Below are 17,077 nucleotides of genomic sequence, written 5' to 3'. Positions count from 1 at the left end.
GCCCAGGCACCAGCTCCAGGTTGGGAAAGGGGGGAGGTCACTGCAGAGCACTGAACACTCAGCTCACTCACAGCACAGGCTGGAGCCAGCACCCAGCCTGCCTGCACACCAGTCTGGGCACCCCAGCTCAACTCCCTGCCCATGGGGTGCACTGCTCCCCTACCTCACAGTGCCCAGGGGAACCAGCACCATAACCCTCATCCCAGCCTTGACCTCCTGCCTTCCTCTTCCCTCCCTCCAGCACACACAACAGGGCTGTGCAGGATGAGCCCTCCTCTCCTCCTTCCTGCAGGACACACAGAACCCCAAACCCACCCTGCATCCCCAGTGCCAAGGTGACCCCCCCTGAGCACAGGGACACGCTGATGTGCGGGAGCAGCACAGGACTTTTCACTTTTATTATAAAAATATCTTGCAAGCAAAAAGGAAAAAAAACCAAAAAAACAAAAAAAAAAAATCTGTACAAGCAGTCACATTGCTCCCAAAGCACCCCCAAGGACCCCAGGTGCCCTCAAGCCCCCTGCACTTCCACTGCTGCAGGAACCAACAGAGGGTCAGACTCCACACAGTGGGCCAGGTAGGGGGCACAGGGAAGACATTTGTCCCCATGGGTGGGCTGGGGGGAGCCTGCCTGGCCCCCAAGACAGAGCTGGGGTGCGGGGAGCATATAAGTCTCTTATAAATTCTGTAGGGTTTGGGGGATTCTTTACTGAGGCCTCGGTCTTAATTTTGCACATCTTATTCTAGTGTTAAGTACACAGCAGTACACCCACGTACAACACAAAACATTGGGGGTTTCAGCTCTAAAAATTAACAGTTACATGTCAAACAGTCAAAACATGTTACACGGTACCTGCGGGGAGCTCCCGGGGGGGCCCTCGCACGCTTTGTACAAGCCTGGGGCAGCGCTGGTGGGTCCCAGGGCAGGGCAAGGCTGAGCACAGGAAGGTGATGATGATGATGAGGAGGATGCTTGGTGCTGAGGAGCCAGACCTGGAGCTCCCCTGGACGGCAGGGCAGGGGCCTTGGCTCATTGGCCTTCCAGCCTCTTGGCCTTGTGGCGAGACAGAGGTCCCGCAGAAGGGACACTTGGGAAGAGAGGCGGACACTTGGGTCCTTCCTTTAAAGCCAGAGTTTGGTGTCCAGGTGTGGTGGCAGAGCCCCAGAAGGCAGTGTGGGGGCCCTGCTGGTCCTGGGGAGCCGTGGGCCAGGCAGTGGCATCCCCATGAGAGCTGGTGTGGAGGCACTGTACCTGTCCCCTCAGCCCAGCTGGAGCTTCCCAAGGAGCTGCTGCTCCGCTGGCTGAATCTGCTCACAGGCAAACCCGGCACACTGAGGTTGAGCAACCCTTGATGGGGGTCCTGAAGGGATTGAGCTGGTGGCCCCAGGACCAAACTGCCCCCAAAAATCATGTCTCTCTGGATGGGAGAAGACCCCCACAAGTACTGCAGGCTCCATTTCCATCCTAAAACACAGGTACCGCAGCGCATCCTCACATCGCTCCCGCTGCTTCCAAGAGAACAGTCTTAGGGAGGAGCAGAGCTGTTCCCAGCAGGACACGGGGTCCCAGCAGCCACTGCTCACTTCCTGGTGATCTGGACGCTGGCATACTCAGAGCCAGCCTCCTCGGGGCGCGGGGCCGGCCGCTTGGGCGCCTTGCTGAGGTGCACCATGTCCAGGTCGGCGTAGGTGAGGTTGTCGTCGCCGTTGGGCGCCTGGTTGCTCTGGATGCAGGCATACTCTGACTGCTGGCTCATCTCCACCATCCGCCGGATGCTCTTCCTCTCCTTGTCGAAGTTCAGGTCCGCGTAGGTCAGGTTGTTGGGGTCAGATTCCTGTGTGAGGCACCAAGAGTTCCTCCTCTGGGAAGATGCCCCTGGACCCACAGCCCTGTTCTGGAATCAATCCCACTGCAGCTTGGCCTGGGGCACCTCAGCCTTGCTTGGATGGGGGAACAATGCCAGTAGCCACCACCCTGAAGCTATGCTCTACCCCATGCTATAGCTTCACATTGTGAGCCACCCCGTCACCCTGCTCTGGCTTCAAAACCACTGCCACAATTCCAGAGCTGTCACTGGAGCCACTCCATCCCAGCAAGGCCAGACTGCCCAGTGATGCCCACGCAGGAGCTGGCAGAGCCTGGGTGGGATGGACAGATTGCTGCTGATCACGACTTCGCTCGTAGCTGCGTCACCAAATGCAAAATAACTCCACAAATAGCCTGGCTGGCTATCGCACAGCTGGTTCCCCAGGCAGCACCAACCCAGACTTTACTGGGAGGAGAAGGAGAAGAAGGAGGAGGAGGAGGAGGAGGGAGGGTGAAGGCAGAGAAGATTCTGGGAAGTGGCTATCCTCTTCCTGGGGCAGCCTCTCTTCCACCTCCAGCCACAGAGTGGAGACACTGAGATGTTTCACTGAGAACCACCACCTGTCCACTCCCCTCTTCAGTGGCTCCCAGCCACTTTCCCTCCCCAGTCCCAGGATGACCCACCTGGGTTGTGGCCTCGCTGCTCTTCTCTGGCTCATGTAACCTGGAAGGAGGGACAAAAACAGTCAGATGGATGGAGGGTCCTGTTGCCCTTTCCCTGGTGATGGAGCAGCTGGGGAGGTCAGATGCAAGCCGAGGTCCTTGCAGCTGCACCCAGCAAGACAGGTCCTGAACATTGGCTTGTGCTGGTCCAGCTGCCTCTCTGCTGGCCAGAGACCAACTCCCAACAGCCTGCTCAGTGCCACCACAAGCAAAAAATCCCCAGAACCCCAGCTGGGGAGATGGGCAGAGACTGTGCTCCTGCCTTCTCTTTCACAAATTTTGGGGATACAGCTCTGTCCCAGTCCTGAGGGACTCTGTGGACTGGAGGTGTCTAGCTCAGAGTTCCCACAGGTTACCCAGTGACTAGAAGAGATTTGCACTCACCTGGCAGATGGTGAGCTTTTACCTGCTGAAAGAGAAGGAAAAAAAATAGGAAAAAAATTAGGGAAAAAATAATTCAGGAAACAAGATAAACGCCCCATTTCCCTGGGCACAGAGATCACATGCAGAGACTGCTTCAAGGACAAGGATACATCTTTTCCCAGAGGCAAGTGCTTGCAATTCCCTGGAGTTTCAATCAATTTTGTTCAGGACTGCTCCTGGGGGAGCACAGGAGGTGCAGGGCAGGATTTAGACCAGCCAGAGCTTTCCTTGCAGCCTGCAAACAACCTGGGCAGCTCTATCCATCACCCCACCGGGCAGGACCTGCAGCTGCACTGCCAGGAGTTACTGTCCAATGGGGCAATGTGAAACCCATGGGAAAGAGAGGAAAAAGGGGGTTGGGAGTAGCTGCCTCCCTGCCCCACACTTGGCTCCCTTACCCTTGATCTGCTTGGTCCGGATCAGGTATAGAATCGCAGCCACCAGCAGGGCCAGCACGATGCAGACCACACCCACCACAATGTAGATGAGCATATCATCTGAAACATCAATGAAAAGGTCACCATGGCCAGGAACGTGGTACCTCTCAGTCCCTGCAGCCTCACAACTGGGACTGGCCCAGTGATGGATGAAGCACCAAGGAGGACAGCTCAGTGCCTGCCACTGTCACATCCCCCAGCCCCCTGATATGGAGATTTGGTCCTTCAACCAGATTTTAACTGCGGCTTTGAGCTTCCTCAGGGGGTGACACCACACAGCTGCCCGGGCAGGCACCCGATCCCCACAGCTCTGACGCACCCTTATTCATCTGGAACTCGTTGCTCAATCCCCCTAGGTTCGGGTTGGAGATCCACAGGATGGCTGAATAGTTGGCAGGGGCCTGGGCATCGTGCACCACCGTGCAGGTGATCGTGGACCCGTTTTTCTCCTCCGTTGCTTGCACCTCCACCCGGCTTCTCAGCTCAAACAAGCCCTGGGGCAGCTCCAGTGGCCGTGAGAGGTTCTGCCCCTTTATCTCAATCCCATTCTCCAGCCAGGAAACAGACACTTGAGCTGGGTAAAACTCCTTCACGAGGCAGATGAAGGCCACGGTCTTGTTCACCTCAACGGGGCTCGGCTCAGTGTGCACTTTGACGCTGGGGGGAACTGGGAAGAGAGGCAGAGCTCGGTGTTTGCTGTGCCTGGCTCTGCTGCCCACAGGGCGCCCTGTCCTCCTCCCAGGGACCCCAGCCCCACAGAGCAGGACCCCCATGCGAGCCCCCAGCCCTCACCTCGCAGGACCCTGCTGAGCTGGAAGCTCCCTCGCAGCGGGGCCGGCAGCGTGGAGTGCGCCACCTCACAGGTGAGCTGCGAGCGGACATCGTCCTTCTGCAGGGTCACCTTCACTGTGCTGGACATGTTGTAGGTTTTCATCTTCCACTCAGTGACCTGGGGTGGCTGAGCCCCCATGGAGTTGTTGTTCTTGAACCATTTCACCTCAATCTTATCAGGAAGGAACCCTCCAGTCGTGCAGGTGAAAGGCACCGACTCCTCCGGCCTCGCTCTCTGCTCAGGCCCAGACACGAGCGGGGGGCTGGGTTTGGCTGTGGGGACAAGCATGGGGCCATCAGACCCAGGCTCTGCCCCCTGCCCAGCCCTGGGCCTGCCTGGAGCAGAGTCTCACACAAGGGCATGGGGATGGCCCATGGGATCCTCTCCTGGACCAGCCTGAGCCCCTTCCCCATCCCTGCTCCACCTGAGCAGAGCCCGCTGGGTGGTTCCCATCAGGAGGTGCTCCAGGAGCCCCACTCACCTTGCACAGACACCTCAGTGCCACTGCCACGCTTAAACAGCTCATCAACACCAGTCATCCCCTTGACAAACTTCACACAGTAGTAGGTGCCCATGTCCTCAGGCTGGACATTGCTGATGCGGATGGTGAAGTCTGTGTCAGACCCAGGTGCTGCCATCGTCACACGGGAGGAGGGATCCACATTACTGGGGTCATAGACAGTCTTGTTCCCACTGCCCCAGCCCTTCAGCCACATCACAGGACCTGGTCCAGCAACTCCAGACGTGATGCAGTTCAGGGTGAGCGTCTCCCCCGCTGTCACCGTCACCTTGGGCTGGGGCTGCTGCAGAGTGAAGTCCTGACCTGCCTGGGCATCCATACCTAGAGAAAAAAGAGACCAAGTCTTGCCTGGCACCACACATCCAGACTCCTGATGGTTCTCCCAGCCCTGGGACAGGCTGAGCACCCCAGGTGATGGGCTGTGGCCATGGGCACACTGCTCTGCCTGCAGCAGAGCTGGACAGAGCTTTGCTTGGTGACTGTGCTGAGCTCCGTACAGATGGAGCACATCCCAGCTGCCCGTGTCTCCAGCATGCTGGGCTGCCTCCCACAGCCACTTGGCTTTGTCAGCCAGGAGAAAGAAGCACACAAAACGAAGTGCTCCAACCAGCCAGCTCCCATCACCAATGTGACACTGCATTTTCTATCCTGAATCTGTCCCATTTCTGCACGGAATCCCAGCCCTGGTGATCCCAGCAGAGCACAGCCAATCCCCCACCAATGCCAGCCAAGCAGGCGCTGTTCCTGCTCAGCAGCAAGCACAGGGAGACATCACCTTTGGAGCATCTCCATACCACTGGTCCCTAACCCAGTCACTTGTGCCACACCTCCCTGCACCAACAGACAGTAACATCCCAGATAACCCTCACTACACACCCATGGGTTACCCAGGGGTTAATTTTGTCAGTGCTTCCTATGCCAATATAGTCATTGCAACCAAATTCACACAAGATTGCAATCCTGGTCACTGCTTAAAGGAACATTTTTTGAAGCCACATGGGGAGAGAAGTGGGGGAACCATTTAGATCCACCTGCTGGTAACAGGTGGCTGTGGCACCCAGAACCAGTGTCACGGTCACACAGAGATCTTTGTGTTTGAGCAGGTAATGCTGAGCAGCACGGGGAGCACATGGACCAGCACCCCACATCCCTCACAGCAGAATCATGGAATCACAGAATCTTTGAGGCTGGAAAAGCCCTAATATCGCTGAGTCCAACCATGAAGCCAGCACTGCCAAGCCCCTGACCAAATCACTACCCCAAGTGCCACATCCACACATCTTTTAAATCCCTCCAGGGATGGTGACCCCACCACTGCCCTGGACAGCTCTCTTACCCTTTCAGGGAAGAACTCTTCCCAAATATCTAACCTAAACCTCCCCTGTACAACTTGAAGCCTCCTGTCCTGTTGTTTGTTATTTGGGAGAGGAGAGTGACCTCCACCTGGCTACAGCCTGCTTTCAGGGAAATCCAGGACAGCAACCCATGACAAGGCTTCCCTTGGGACCCAGCAGGATAATCTCTGGCTGGATGCTCCCAGGAGGACCTGCTGCAGGACAAGCTGCTCTGACCCCTCTGGCCACAGCTGGCTGTCACAGAGACCAGAGCTGCTTTTTGGCAGCTGTTAATCCCTCCTGACTCACAGTGGTATGTGCTGTACCCACAGATGTTTTCACTGTTCCACTGTGTGTGGAATTACTCAGTCTCCATGGTCAGAATTATGAGGAGCAGCTTCTCCAGACTGCCCCTTTTTGCCCAGGGCATCAGTCCACAGCATCCTCAGCCAAAACCTTCAGGCCTTGGTGTTTCCCTTTGAAGCCATGTCAGGGTTAACACACCAGCAGCATTCAATATGAGAACAAGTTTTTCCCACAAAACAAGCACAGAGGGACAGAGTTGGTTTGTGTCATGTCCAGATGAGTCATTCACTCTGAGCCTTGGTCCTGCACCTGAGCAGTGGTGCCCTGGGCACCTGCAAGGCAACCCTGTGCTTCTCAGATGACACAAAAATTGTGGGGAGCAGCCCTGGAGCAGAGGCCTCGCGCACTCCATGTGCTGAATGCAGCACTGACACGGGGCAAACACCACTAGATCTGCTTCTGTGGCAGCTCCTGAACTTCTCCATCTCCTGCTGCCAAGAGACCTTTCGCAAGAAATGGTTGAGAAACACACAGAGGAAGTTCACAAGCATAGAAGCATCATCGCATCATCTGTCTCTCGCCAACCCACTGCACGTGGATGTGACACAGGCAGGGACCAGGCTGCCACAGACACAGAGACTGGCACCCCCAGCCCTCCCAGGCACCCAGGGGGCCACAACACCAAGTACTGGCTCCAAACAAAGCTCATTAGCGGGCAGCACTCAGCACAGCAAGGGACACGTCCCAGGTGCGGCCACAGGAGCAGGAAGGCAGGGCCACCCCCACCACACACTCTGTGCCCTGTGATGAGTGAGTTACTCACTGCTCCCCTCTGCAAAAGCAACTTCTACAGAGTGGTTACCCCCATGAGGGTCCCCTGCACCGGGTAGAACTGTCTGCACCGCCCCACACAGCCCAACCTGAGCGAGCCGAGCGCCTCCTCCTCATCCTCCCTCTCTCCATCTGCCCATCTCCCCATGAGGCACGTGGTGTGCTGAGGGGGAGAGCTGGGCAAGAGCCTGCTTTGGGGCCCCAGAGCTGACCCCAACACCAAAGAGTGTCAGGGCGGGCACTGCTCAACCCCAAAGGTCATTTCTTGGTTGCAGTGAAACATCCACAGAAGCGCAGGGACATGGAGCTGAGTGTGGCTGGGTGCCCTGCCTGTGGCTGGCTGCCATGCCTGGTGTGCAGCAAGAGCTGCCCACTACCTTGGCACAAGGGTCCTGCCTTCCTGGAACCACAGGGATTTATCCCTGCAAGCAGCAGGGATCTCTCCCAGGGTCCAGATTTGCAGCCAGAAATGGATGGTCTGTATGCATTCCGCAGCCCCAGCTCACATTCCCTCCTCACCGGGGCAGCAGCGTGCCTGCCTCCCCTGCCCAGGGATTAGCAGGCACAGAGCATGCTGTCGTCCAGGGATAGGATGCAAGGTGCTTTCCTGCTTTCCTGACTGCTACTGCTCCCAGAGGATCGATGGGAAAAGGGCTCCACGCTGCTGGCAGCGCCGCCTGCCCAGAGGCTTCACTGGCAGCTCTTGGTCCCTGCACAAGAGTCACACCGTGAGACTCCAGGCAGCCCCTCAGACAGGGCTGAAATGGGGCTTTGGGGTATTTTTCCACATGTTCTCCTCTGCTGCCTCAGAGACCCTCACCCAGCTCTGCTCAGATCACCCTGTTCAGGATTTCTGATCTATGACACACAAGCTCCAGCCAGATCACCACAGGAACACCCCAACAAGGACCAGCTCCTGGCTGGGGAGCAGGAGTCCCAGCCAGACCTGGCTTCTCCACTTCCCGCCTGCATCCATCACCCCACACCAGGACCAAGCTGACCCCTTCCTGCTCAGAATGGCCCCAACCCCCTGCAGCAGCTCAGAGCAATGCCCCCACCCCTCCACCCCAAAGGGAAAACACAAAGGGGAAGTTGGCAGAAAACCCGAGAATACGCAAGTTAGAAAATGCAAAGTTTCCACCAAAGCTTCTTTCCTCTTTCTCCCTGAACACAGCTTTTCCTCACATGCAGCTGATGCCTCTCCTTCCCCTTTTGAGGTGCTCACCCAGTGGGGGTGGGAGTGAGAGCCCAGCCAAGCTCCCTCCCAGCAGCTCACGATGTACTTGTGCACCAGGAGTGGGACATTCAGGGGCTTTAGGCCACAAAAACATGAGACACCACAATTTCTCACTGTTTCCCTGCTTCTCTCCCTTGCTGCCTGATGACACTTTTTTCCTTAGACCTGGATTTCAAACCACCAGGAATTGGAACACGATCCTCTTGCCCCCAAGATCATGGGGAACTTAGGTGCTCTGACCCTGTAATCTGTTCTATCCTACACTCCAGAATTAGCCAAGGGTTTTAGAGCCCTGAAAAGCATCACCTGACAGCTCCACGTAGGTGGGAGCAGCCTTGCAGTGCAGACCCAGAGCACTTCCAGCCCGGAGCAGAGGCAGGAGCACGATCTAGCAGAGCCTGCCTCCTTCCCGTTATTCAGTTTAATTTGGGAGCAAAATAATCCCAGCTCTCGCTGCAGTGCAAGTTTTCCATGTCGGTGACACATTTTTTTCTATATTCCACCTTTTGAAGTATTTGATATCGAACAGATTGCAAGAGGCCGGGGTTTAATTCAGGAGAGGCTGCTTGGATGCTTCCTGGTAAAAATAGATTTTTTTCCCTCAGAAGGAGCTGGGTAAGGAGCTCCGGGATGGCTGCGTGCTCCAGAAATGACGTGCAGCTGGTCACCGGCATCCCAAGCCCCACAGTCACTCACTGAAGGAGCAGGCCAACGGGCAAGGGAACCCCAAAATAATCCTGCTGGAATTTCACCTGCAGCAGGGCTGCCAGGGGCGGAAACTAACAGGTGCTGCCTATAAAAGGCCTGGAATCTGCTGTTAAGGGAAGGCAAGGAGAGCCCTGGGGATAGCTGCTGAGCCCTGAGCAGACCCCAGGGCGCTCAGGGAGGGCTGTAGTAAAGGCTGTGCTTCACATCCGTGACATCAGAGGAAGCCTCAGCTCACAGGCAGCCTCCATTTCCAAGCTCCCCTCCTCCAGCATCAGCAGAAATTCATCCCAAGAGCCAGAGCCCCAGCAGGAAACTGAATTCCCCTTTGGAAGGGGCTCTGTGAAGCACAGCTGAAACCCTCTGTGGGGACAGACCAGCGTGGAAGGGCTCTGCAGGGCAGCTCCTCAATGGGGCTTTGCTGTTTGGTTTCCCACATCTCGCTGCCTTTGGCCCACAGGAAGGTCTCCTCCAGGACCTTTCCTTTTCCCCTTCACTTCTGCAGAAGCTGTCAGAGCAGCCGGCAGTGGGAGCCTGGGCCAACTCTGCTGGAGTTCAGCTTAGTTTGAGCCACAGCCCAGGAGGGATTCGCCATATGGAAAAAAAAGACGTGCACGTTTGCACCTAAAAATCAGGGACGCAAACCACTTCAAAACACCAGGGTGGTTTTTTCCCATGGCTGGCTCAAAGAAATGGGGTTCTTACTCCAAGACCACATTTAATTAAGTTCAGGAGCTTTGCTGGAGCTATTCTTTCACGCAGGAAATCGCAGTGGCTCACTGGGAAGCCGCGCTCACCGCCAAAGCCTTCTTGGCTCTCAGCAGCCAGAGTTTTCAGTTTGGGGCCAACACTTCTCAGTTGTGATCAGGCGACTCAAAGCAAGGAGCGTTGTGCTGAAAGCATTTGCTTTCTACCCAAGTTTGCATCCAACTCTTTGCCCGAGCAAAGCTTTGATGGTAACTATTTCAATGGGCTCGGGAGAATGTGGGTTTCCCCCGCGGAACCTGGGCTAGGCTGCTTGTACTGGGATCTGGCTGGAAGGGATGGGGTTGGAATTGAGCAGAAAGCTCAGCAGCAAGATGCTCCTGAAGATGCATTGTTACTGCTGCAGGTTTGCCTCAAAAACCCCATCCCTCCCTTGGCAGGGAGAGCAATTCCTTCGAAATCACCCAAAACGAAACACCCTAGAAAGGAAGCATCCTTGAAAGCAGCAGTCACCACAGGGCTTGGTTCCTGGTGGGATGAGAGACTTCCTGCTGCCGGCAAGGGAAACAGCCAAGAGTGGCACACTTTGACTGGTCCTTTGCAGTGTCCCCCAGCTTTTATAAGGGACTGCTGGAGCCATGAACCCCTGGGAGGTCTGGGGCACCCTGAGGCAACACAGGACTACAGGGCACAGGGTGCCCAGAGGTGTTGCAATTCCACCGCTTCAGTACCCAACAGCTGAGAGCCCACAGTGGGGTGAAGCAGGAGGGCAGCAAGAAAGACAAGTTCTTGGCAGAGAAGACAGGCAGCCCTCACCAGAGCCTCCCCATGCCTTCTCCACTACCATCTCCAAGTGGGAATTTGGGCTGCTTGCTGAGTTTTGCCTCACCCATAGCTGGCAGGGGGTGCTCGCAAATGGGTGGGAACAACATGCCTCTTCATGCCCCTGCCGAATTCCCTGCCTCGCTGGAAAGGGGCATGTCTGCCTGCCTTGAAGTTGGGTTTGGGAAGAGGCAAGGGCCCCGCGGGAGCCTCTCGGCCACCGCCGCTCTCTAGGTCACCGCAGAAAGGTCAAAGCAACCGTGCGCGGAGAGGCGGCGTCATGTCGGTACCGGAGGTGTGCGGGGAGAGGATCAGGGGAAAACGGGGGACAGGGAGACAAGGGGGGGACAGGGCAGAGGAGAGGAGCAGGGAAAAGGGGGGAAGCAGGGCAAGAGCAGGGAGAGGAGCTGTGTGGGAGGGAAAGGTGGAAAACAGGACAGAGGAGGCAGGAGTAGGATGGAAAAAAGGGGGAAAACAAGGCAAAGCAGAGGACGGGAGCAGTGAGAAAGGGGAGGACGGGGCAGAGCAGGGCAGCAGGGCGGGAGGGAAAAGGGGGGAAAGGCGCTAGGAAAGGAGTAGGAAGGCAGGCAGAAGCCATGGCTTACCGGGCAGGGCGAGCAGCAGCAGGCACGGCAATGCCCAGGCGGTGCGGCCGGGATCCCGGGGATGCGGCTCCATCGGTGCGGGGAGCGGAGCCCGCGGCTTCACAGCGCGGCCCCGCGCCCGGCTCAGCGGCTGGGTTTGATAAATAAGACAAATTAAAAAAAAAAAAAAAAGGCCCCCAAAAAAAAAAAAAAAAAAGCAAGAAACGCAGAACTGCAGCTGGCGAAGGAAATCGCCCTTCTCAGCCCCAAAATGAGGAAGGAGGCCGGGCTCCCCCCGTTCTCCCCCCGCGGCGGGCGGGAAGCGCACACGCACGCACCCACACGGACCCGCGGCCCCGCCGCCGCCCGTGGGCACCGGAGCGGGCTCGGGGCCGCTGACGGGGCCGCCGCGGCGGGGCCCCGGGCGGGCGCGTGCCCCGGTGCCGCGCGGAGCCGCCTCCCCCCGCGCCGCGCCGCCTCCGTTGCCGTGGTACCGGGGAGGGACGGAGCTGGCTCCAGCTTCGAGACCCCCTCCGGCTCCCAGCAGCCCCGGTTCAGCGCCGCTTCCCCCCGTGGCGGGGGCGAAGCCAGCCCCGCCCGCCCCGGGGCAGAGTCCTCCGGTCAGCCCGGTGTGCGGCTGCCTTAAGGTGGGCTGGGAGGGGACCCCCGGGACCGGCCGCCAGCAGCCCCGCGGTGCCCGGTGCCTGTCGGCCGGGGCAGAGCGAGGCGGCTCCATGGCCCCAGGGATGGGGGTTGGGGATCCGCTCACTCGCCACAGGCTGCCGGTGTAGGCAGCGCTTGGGCACGGCCACAACACACAGCCCTGCATCCCCGAGCTGGGGGCAGGAGCACACAGGGGCAACAAAACACAGCCCTGCATCCCTGAGCTGGGACTGGGGGCAGGAGCACACAGGGGCAACAAAACACAGCCCTGCATCCCCGAGCTGGGACTGGGGGCAGGAGCACACAGCCTTCGGGGTCCTGAACACACAGGGGCCACCTGGGCTGAGCCAGGACAGGCTTTGGCAGAGGCACAAACAGCACACAGCCTTGGGGGTCCCGGGTGCCCTCCCAAGGGACACACAGGGCCGAGCTGTGAGCCCGTGGCAGAGGCACGGGGGGTGTTTTGTGGTGCCACAGGGACAGGTCAGCTTGGCCCACGGAGCTCAGGGCCAGGAGGGGACATTGGTGCAGCACAGACAGGCAGAGGGTGGATGGGGAGGGAGAGGAAATTCCTGCACAGCACGCTGGGAGAATGGGGACATCCCCGTGATGTCCCCTCCGAGGGAGGCTGCAGCAGGGAGAAGTGAGAGCCTGAGGACAAGGCAGCTGTAGTGGTAGGCAGGGCTGAGGAAGAGGGTGTCGGGGTGTCATCATCCATGGGATTCGTGTCCCATGGATGCTGACACAAAGTCCTTCCCAGGGGAGTCACAAGGACACATTCTCCACTGCCTGCACCTGTCACACCTTCTCACACTGCCCAGGAGTGCTTCGGCCAGGCCAGGTACCTGGGATGCCAGGTGCAATGCTGGCAGCTCCCAGCACCACCCCACTGTCCCCTCTGCCCTGGCAGAGATGGGGCAGGCCCTGCAGAGCAGGAGCTCCCAGCCTAGCCAGCATCACCCCCAGCAGCACGGCTCACATCATCACTCTCCCACACTGGGCTGGGTCCCTGAGGACAGCACCGGGTGCCATCCTGGAGGACCCGCTGCCGGCTCCCCCTCCTCCCCTCCCTCCCTCCCTCTGCAGGCAGCCGCCAGGGCTGTCGGTTTTATTTAGAGCCTCGCACAAACACAGCCGAGATATCTGAAGTGACTTGGCACCATCAATCTGCGCACGGCGTCCGCCCGCGCATCCCCGGCCCCGCCAGCCTCCCCCTCAGCCCCAGCTACGCCCATGGGGCACATCCAGCCTTAGTTTAGCACTGCTGGGACCGGGAACCACTCCCCAGGATTCTGCACCCACCTCCCTCTGCCATCCCCTGGCAGCTGGAGGCTGCACTCAAATGTTGTGGCCAGTTCTGCTCCCACTGGAAAAACTTCTGTGGCCAGCAGCACTGGTCCTGGAAAGCCCAGTGCAGCCATCATTTCCCTTCACAGAGCTGGCCAGAGTGGCCAACGAGGAGCAGGGGTCCAGAGGAGCCCTTGCATTTGGCCTTTTGTGCATAGCAATGATTTCTTTGTACAGGGATGGGACACAGGGACACATCACTACAAGAGGGACACAACACTTCCAGAGGAAGCAAAGGTGCTGAGCTCTGCTCTTTGGTGACCAATGATAAGACTCCAGGGAAGCTCTGCATGAAGCTCTGTCAGGGAAGTTTGAAGTTGGTATTAGGAAAAGGTTCTTCTACCACAGGGTGTTTGGGTACTGGAAGAGGGCACCAGTCACAGCCCCAAGCCTGCCAGAGCTCAAAAAGCATTTGAACAATGCTCTCAGGCACAGGGTGGTGTTCTTGGGGTGTCCTGTGCCAGGACAGGAGTTGGACTTGCTGATCCTTGTAGGTCACTTTCAGCTCTCGATATTCCATGGGATTAGCAGTGGTTTGTGGAAACCCTGCAGCTACACCACCGTGGGCAGTGCATCCCACCCAGCCCAAGTCCAGAAGCAGAGACCCTCAGGGCAAGTGGGTGCCCAGCAGGAGGGCAAATGCCAGGGACACACTGCAGCCATTCACAGCCACCTTTCCTGGTTATTTTTACATGGAAGCACAGATCCTGGAGGCCTGGTTGGCTTCAGCCTGCCTTGGATGTTCTGCTCGGTGTGGAAGGTTCAGACAACCTGTTCTGAGGTGGTTTCAGAGCAGAGCCAGCCTGCACACAAGCAGCAGCCACCGCAGAGTGCTTGGGAAGGGAAGTTAGAGCTTAAAAAAAGCTCTGCAAGAGAAGGTACTGCACAGAGCAGATGGTGCGGCGCGAGCTTCCCGGGAAGAGCTGCTATTGCTCCCCATTAGGAAGCATATGGGCAGGCTCAGCTGCCTCCCCTCCTACCCATGGCCATTCCACTCTGCATCACAGGGGCCCTGCTCCAACACGAGAGGTTTGGAGGATTCACCCTGGCAGGGCAGCCCTCGCCCTGCACTGGGAACCAGGGGGAAGAGGAGCATTTGGCTCCTTGTGCGCCTGAGACAGAGGGACAAAGCAAAATTTTGGGACTGCAACTCTGCCATCATCATCATCCTTCTGTACAGAACACCCACGGTGAGCAGGAGGCTGCAGCACTGCTTGGCAGGGCGGGCAGCACTGCCAGGCTCTCTGTGCTGCCAGCGGGCACCCAGGCTGTGCTCGCTCTGCAGCATCTCCCTGCTTCAGCTCAAAACCCCTGCTCCGGCAGGGAGGATTCCAGAGACCCCAGAGGATTCCAGGATTCCAGCCAGGAATTCAGCTCTCCCTGGCTCCAGGAACTGGGCAGCAGCCAGCATGGGGACAGGGCAGTGTTTCAGGAGAGCTTTTCAAGAATAAGTTGATTTTCACAGCTTTGAGGCACAGTGAGGAACTTACATCACGCTGCTATAGCACCTGTTTGGGGAAGGCACGAGCTCCGTGTGGCAGGGCTGGGCCAGGCTCAGCCAACCCTGTATGTTTGGGTGCTGGGCAGGCAAGGGTCTGCTCCCCTTCCTATTCCCAGTGAGAACCACAGGCTCAATGTCCTTTTTGCATTCCCAGCTGGGCAGCTCTGCAGGATCTGCTCCCTCCCCAGGAGAAGGTGGGGACCCATCCATACACAGGGACCCCCAGCCAGAGCAGCAGCACCCCATTTCTTGTCAGAGCCTAGCAACATGCAGTGGGAACAATTACAGCCTTGCCTGAGCCATCCCAGTGGAAAGTCCTGCAGCACTGGTTTTGCCCAGACTGTTCTTTCATGCCTTAATCAGCTCCCTGTCTGATCCTTTCCCAGCTCCCACTGCCCCCGGGAACAGCGGTGCCTCCCTCGGCTGGAGGGGATTCACAGGGGATGGAGCTGGGAGAGGTTCCAGTCCCTGCCCTGCAGGGCCAAACCTGGGCCTGCTAATGAATCACATTTCACTGATGGAGGTGGCTGCAGTCTTTCTCTGCCTGGGACTTTGTCCCTCCTGATCTCCACACCAGCAGTGGGATGGCACAGTGGGCAAAGTACCAAGAGCCTGAGTGGCCACGTCACACCTGGACACAGGAGTTGTCCCAAAATGCTCAGTCCACCCTTCAAAAATCCAAACCAGCTTAGGGATACAGGAAAAAAAGCACCCATACTTTAGACATCAGCCTGGAAAATACCCCAAATTCAGCATCCAGAGGTGCTGCTTTGGGGCTGTGGGCACAGAGCCATGCCCAAGCACCAGCAAGCAGCCAGCACTTATGGGAGCCCTCCACAATAATGACTCAATGATCTTAGAGGTCTTGTCCAACCTTAAAGATTCCTTGATAAACCAAAAAACCCAGCGCCACAGGGACTCACCACCCTGGGGAAACTCAGAGCCAGCCTGGCCCAGTCCAGCCACCAACCCCTCCCAGCCCAGCCCCTGAGAGGTGCTACTTTCACAGTTCACCACAACAAAACACCCTGTGGGACCACATCAGAGCACCAGGCCCACACAAGGTCTGTTCTGGCACCCACAAGACAGCGCAGCCTTCATACAGCTTCATGTTCCCCCCGTTCATCCTCCAGCTTCAAAAACAAATTCCAAGACCCCTCCAGCTTCAGATCCAGGTGGACACATCCTACATCCTGCCCCCACCCACACCTCTCAGGCTTCAGTCAGCACTCAGAGAGGGCTTTCAGCTGGGAGAGAAGCACAAATATCTCTTGAAGCGGGGAGCACCAATTACACTGCTGATATTTAGGGCTTCCAGCACAACAAATGGAGCTGCAGCTTCATTAGGTACCTTGCCAATTTAATCCAAGACATGCAGTACAGGGGAAGCTTAAATTAGTTTATCTCATGTTAACTTATAACAAGCAATATGTTAATGTGGGCATGGTTTTCATGGACTGTGACCGAGGGAAGGGGCACCCACAGCCCTCTAAAAGGGGATTTTAGAAGCAGGGGTATGTATCCTACCTGTCTCCTCATGCTCCTGTTATAACATCCACCACCATAAGCACCTGCAGCTGGGGAAGGGGTGCACCACATCACCCCCTTATATATGGGAGAGACCCTGGAGAGGGTGATGAGCAGCAGGGGCCTCGTTAAGGCTGTGATTGCCAGGAGAAGGGAGGGGTAGGCTGTGGAGGATGCGCTGTGAGCAGCCTGTGCATGGGTTTGCTCCTCACCTCTTGAGGGGGCTCATGAGAACTACCTGTAATTGTTTTAGTCAAGCTTTTATTGGGTGATTTAGGAGTTACAGCTGAGTTATTTCAGCTCTCTCAGGTCTTTGTTAGGGCCCTGCGGCACAGTTGGTGTGGGGGGATGTATGGGGTGGAGGTGAGGTGCTCCCTGGCATGGGGCATTTTCTGAGGAGGCCCCTCTGTGCACATTGCCCAGACCCCCTGTTTCTGCCCCTCCTTAGGGCTTCAAATCACAGCCCACTTAATTTTAGTGTTCCTCTGCCACTGAATTAATCCCCAGCACTGCCAGGATCAGCTGGTTCCCTCCAAGCCCCTGAAATGACTTTCAGGGAGGATGAGGGAGGGATAGAGCTCTGCCTGCCCAGCTGGGCTTTGCTGGGTTGGGGTGATGCTCCACGTGAGTGCCCCCATGGCACTCACACACTGTCACCCTGGGCTTCATCAGTGGCAGCAGAACCCAGTGTCAGCCCACCCACCACCCTCAGAATGTCCACCATCTACCAAGCAAGCAGGAAAACCCACAGGCTCCAGCAGGGACCCTATCCA

At 57.5% G+C, this 17,077-nt stretch overlaps 1 protein-coding gene across 4 annotated transcripts; it reads right to left on the bottom strand.

Annotated features, from left to right (window-relative positions):
• Nucleotides 1–368: 368 nt before the first annotated feature.
• On the bottom strand, nt 369–16,331 carry LOC118694657 (tyrosine-protein phosphatase non-receptor type substrate 1-like). 4 transcript variants are annotated; one of them, XM_036395835.2, is made up of 9 exons: nt 16,305–16,331; nt 11,288–11,417; nt 4,704–5,063; nt 4,183–4,494; nt 3,710–4,057; nt 3,352–3,450; nt 2,915–2,939; nt 2,492–2,531; nt 369–1,835 (listed from the first exon to the last, which is right to left on the bottom strand). In XM_036395835.2, exons 1-9 carry the CDS (start codon nt 16,314–16,316, stop codon nt 1,581–1,583), a joined length of 1,581 nt encoding a protein of 526 aa, XP_036251728.1. In that variant the 5' UTR covers nt 16,317–16,331; the 3' UTR covers nt 369–1,580. The 4 variants fall into 4 exon arrangements, with proteins under 4 accessions (XP_036251728.1, XP_036251729.1, XP_036251732.1 ...); XM_036395836.2 differs by having other exon boundaries at nt 2,915–2,936; XM_036395839.2 differs by lacking the exon at nt 16,305–16,331 and adding an exon at nt 11,761–11,778.
• Nucleotides 16,332–17,077: the final 746 nt, after the last annotated feature.

Source organism: Molothrus ater, chromosome 17 (assembly GCF_012460135.2).
Source record: "Molothrus ater isolate BHLD 08-10-18 breed brown headed cowbird chromosome 17, BPBGC_Mater_1.1, whole genome shotgun sequence".
Classification (NCBI taxonomy): Eukaryota; Metazoa; Chordata; class Aves; order Passeriformes; family Icteridae; genus Molothrus; species Molothrus ater.
This window is presented reverse-complemented; position numbering and strand designations above follow the sequence as displayed.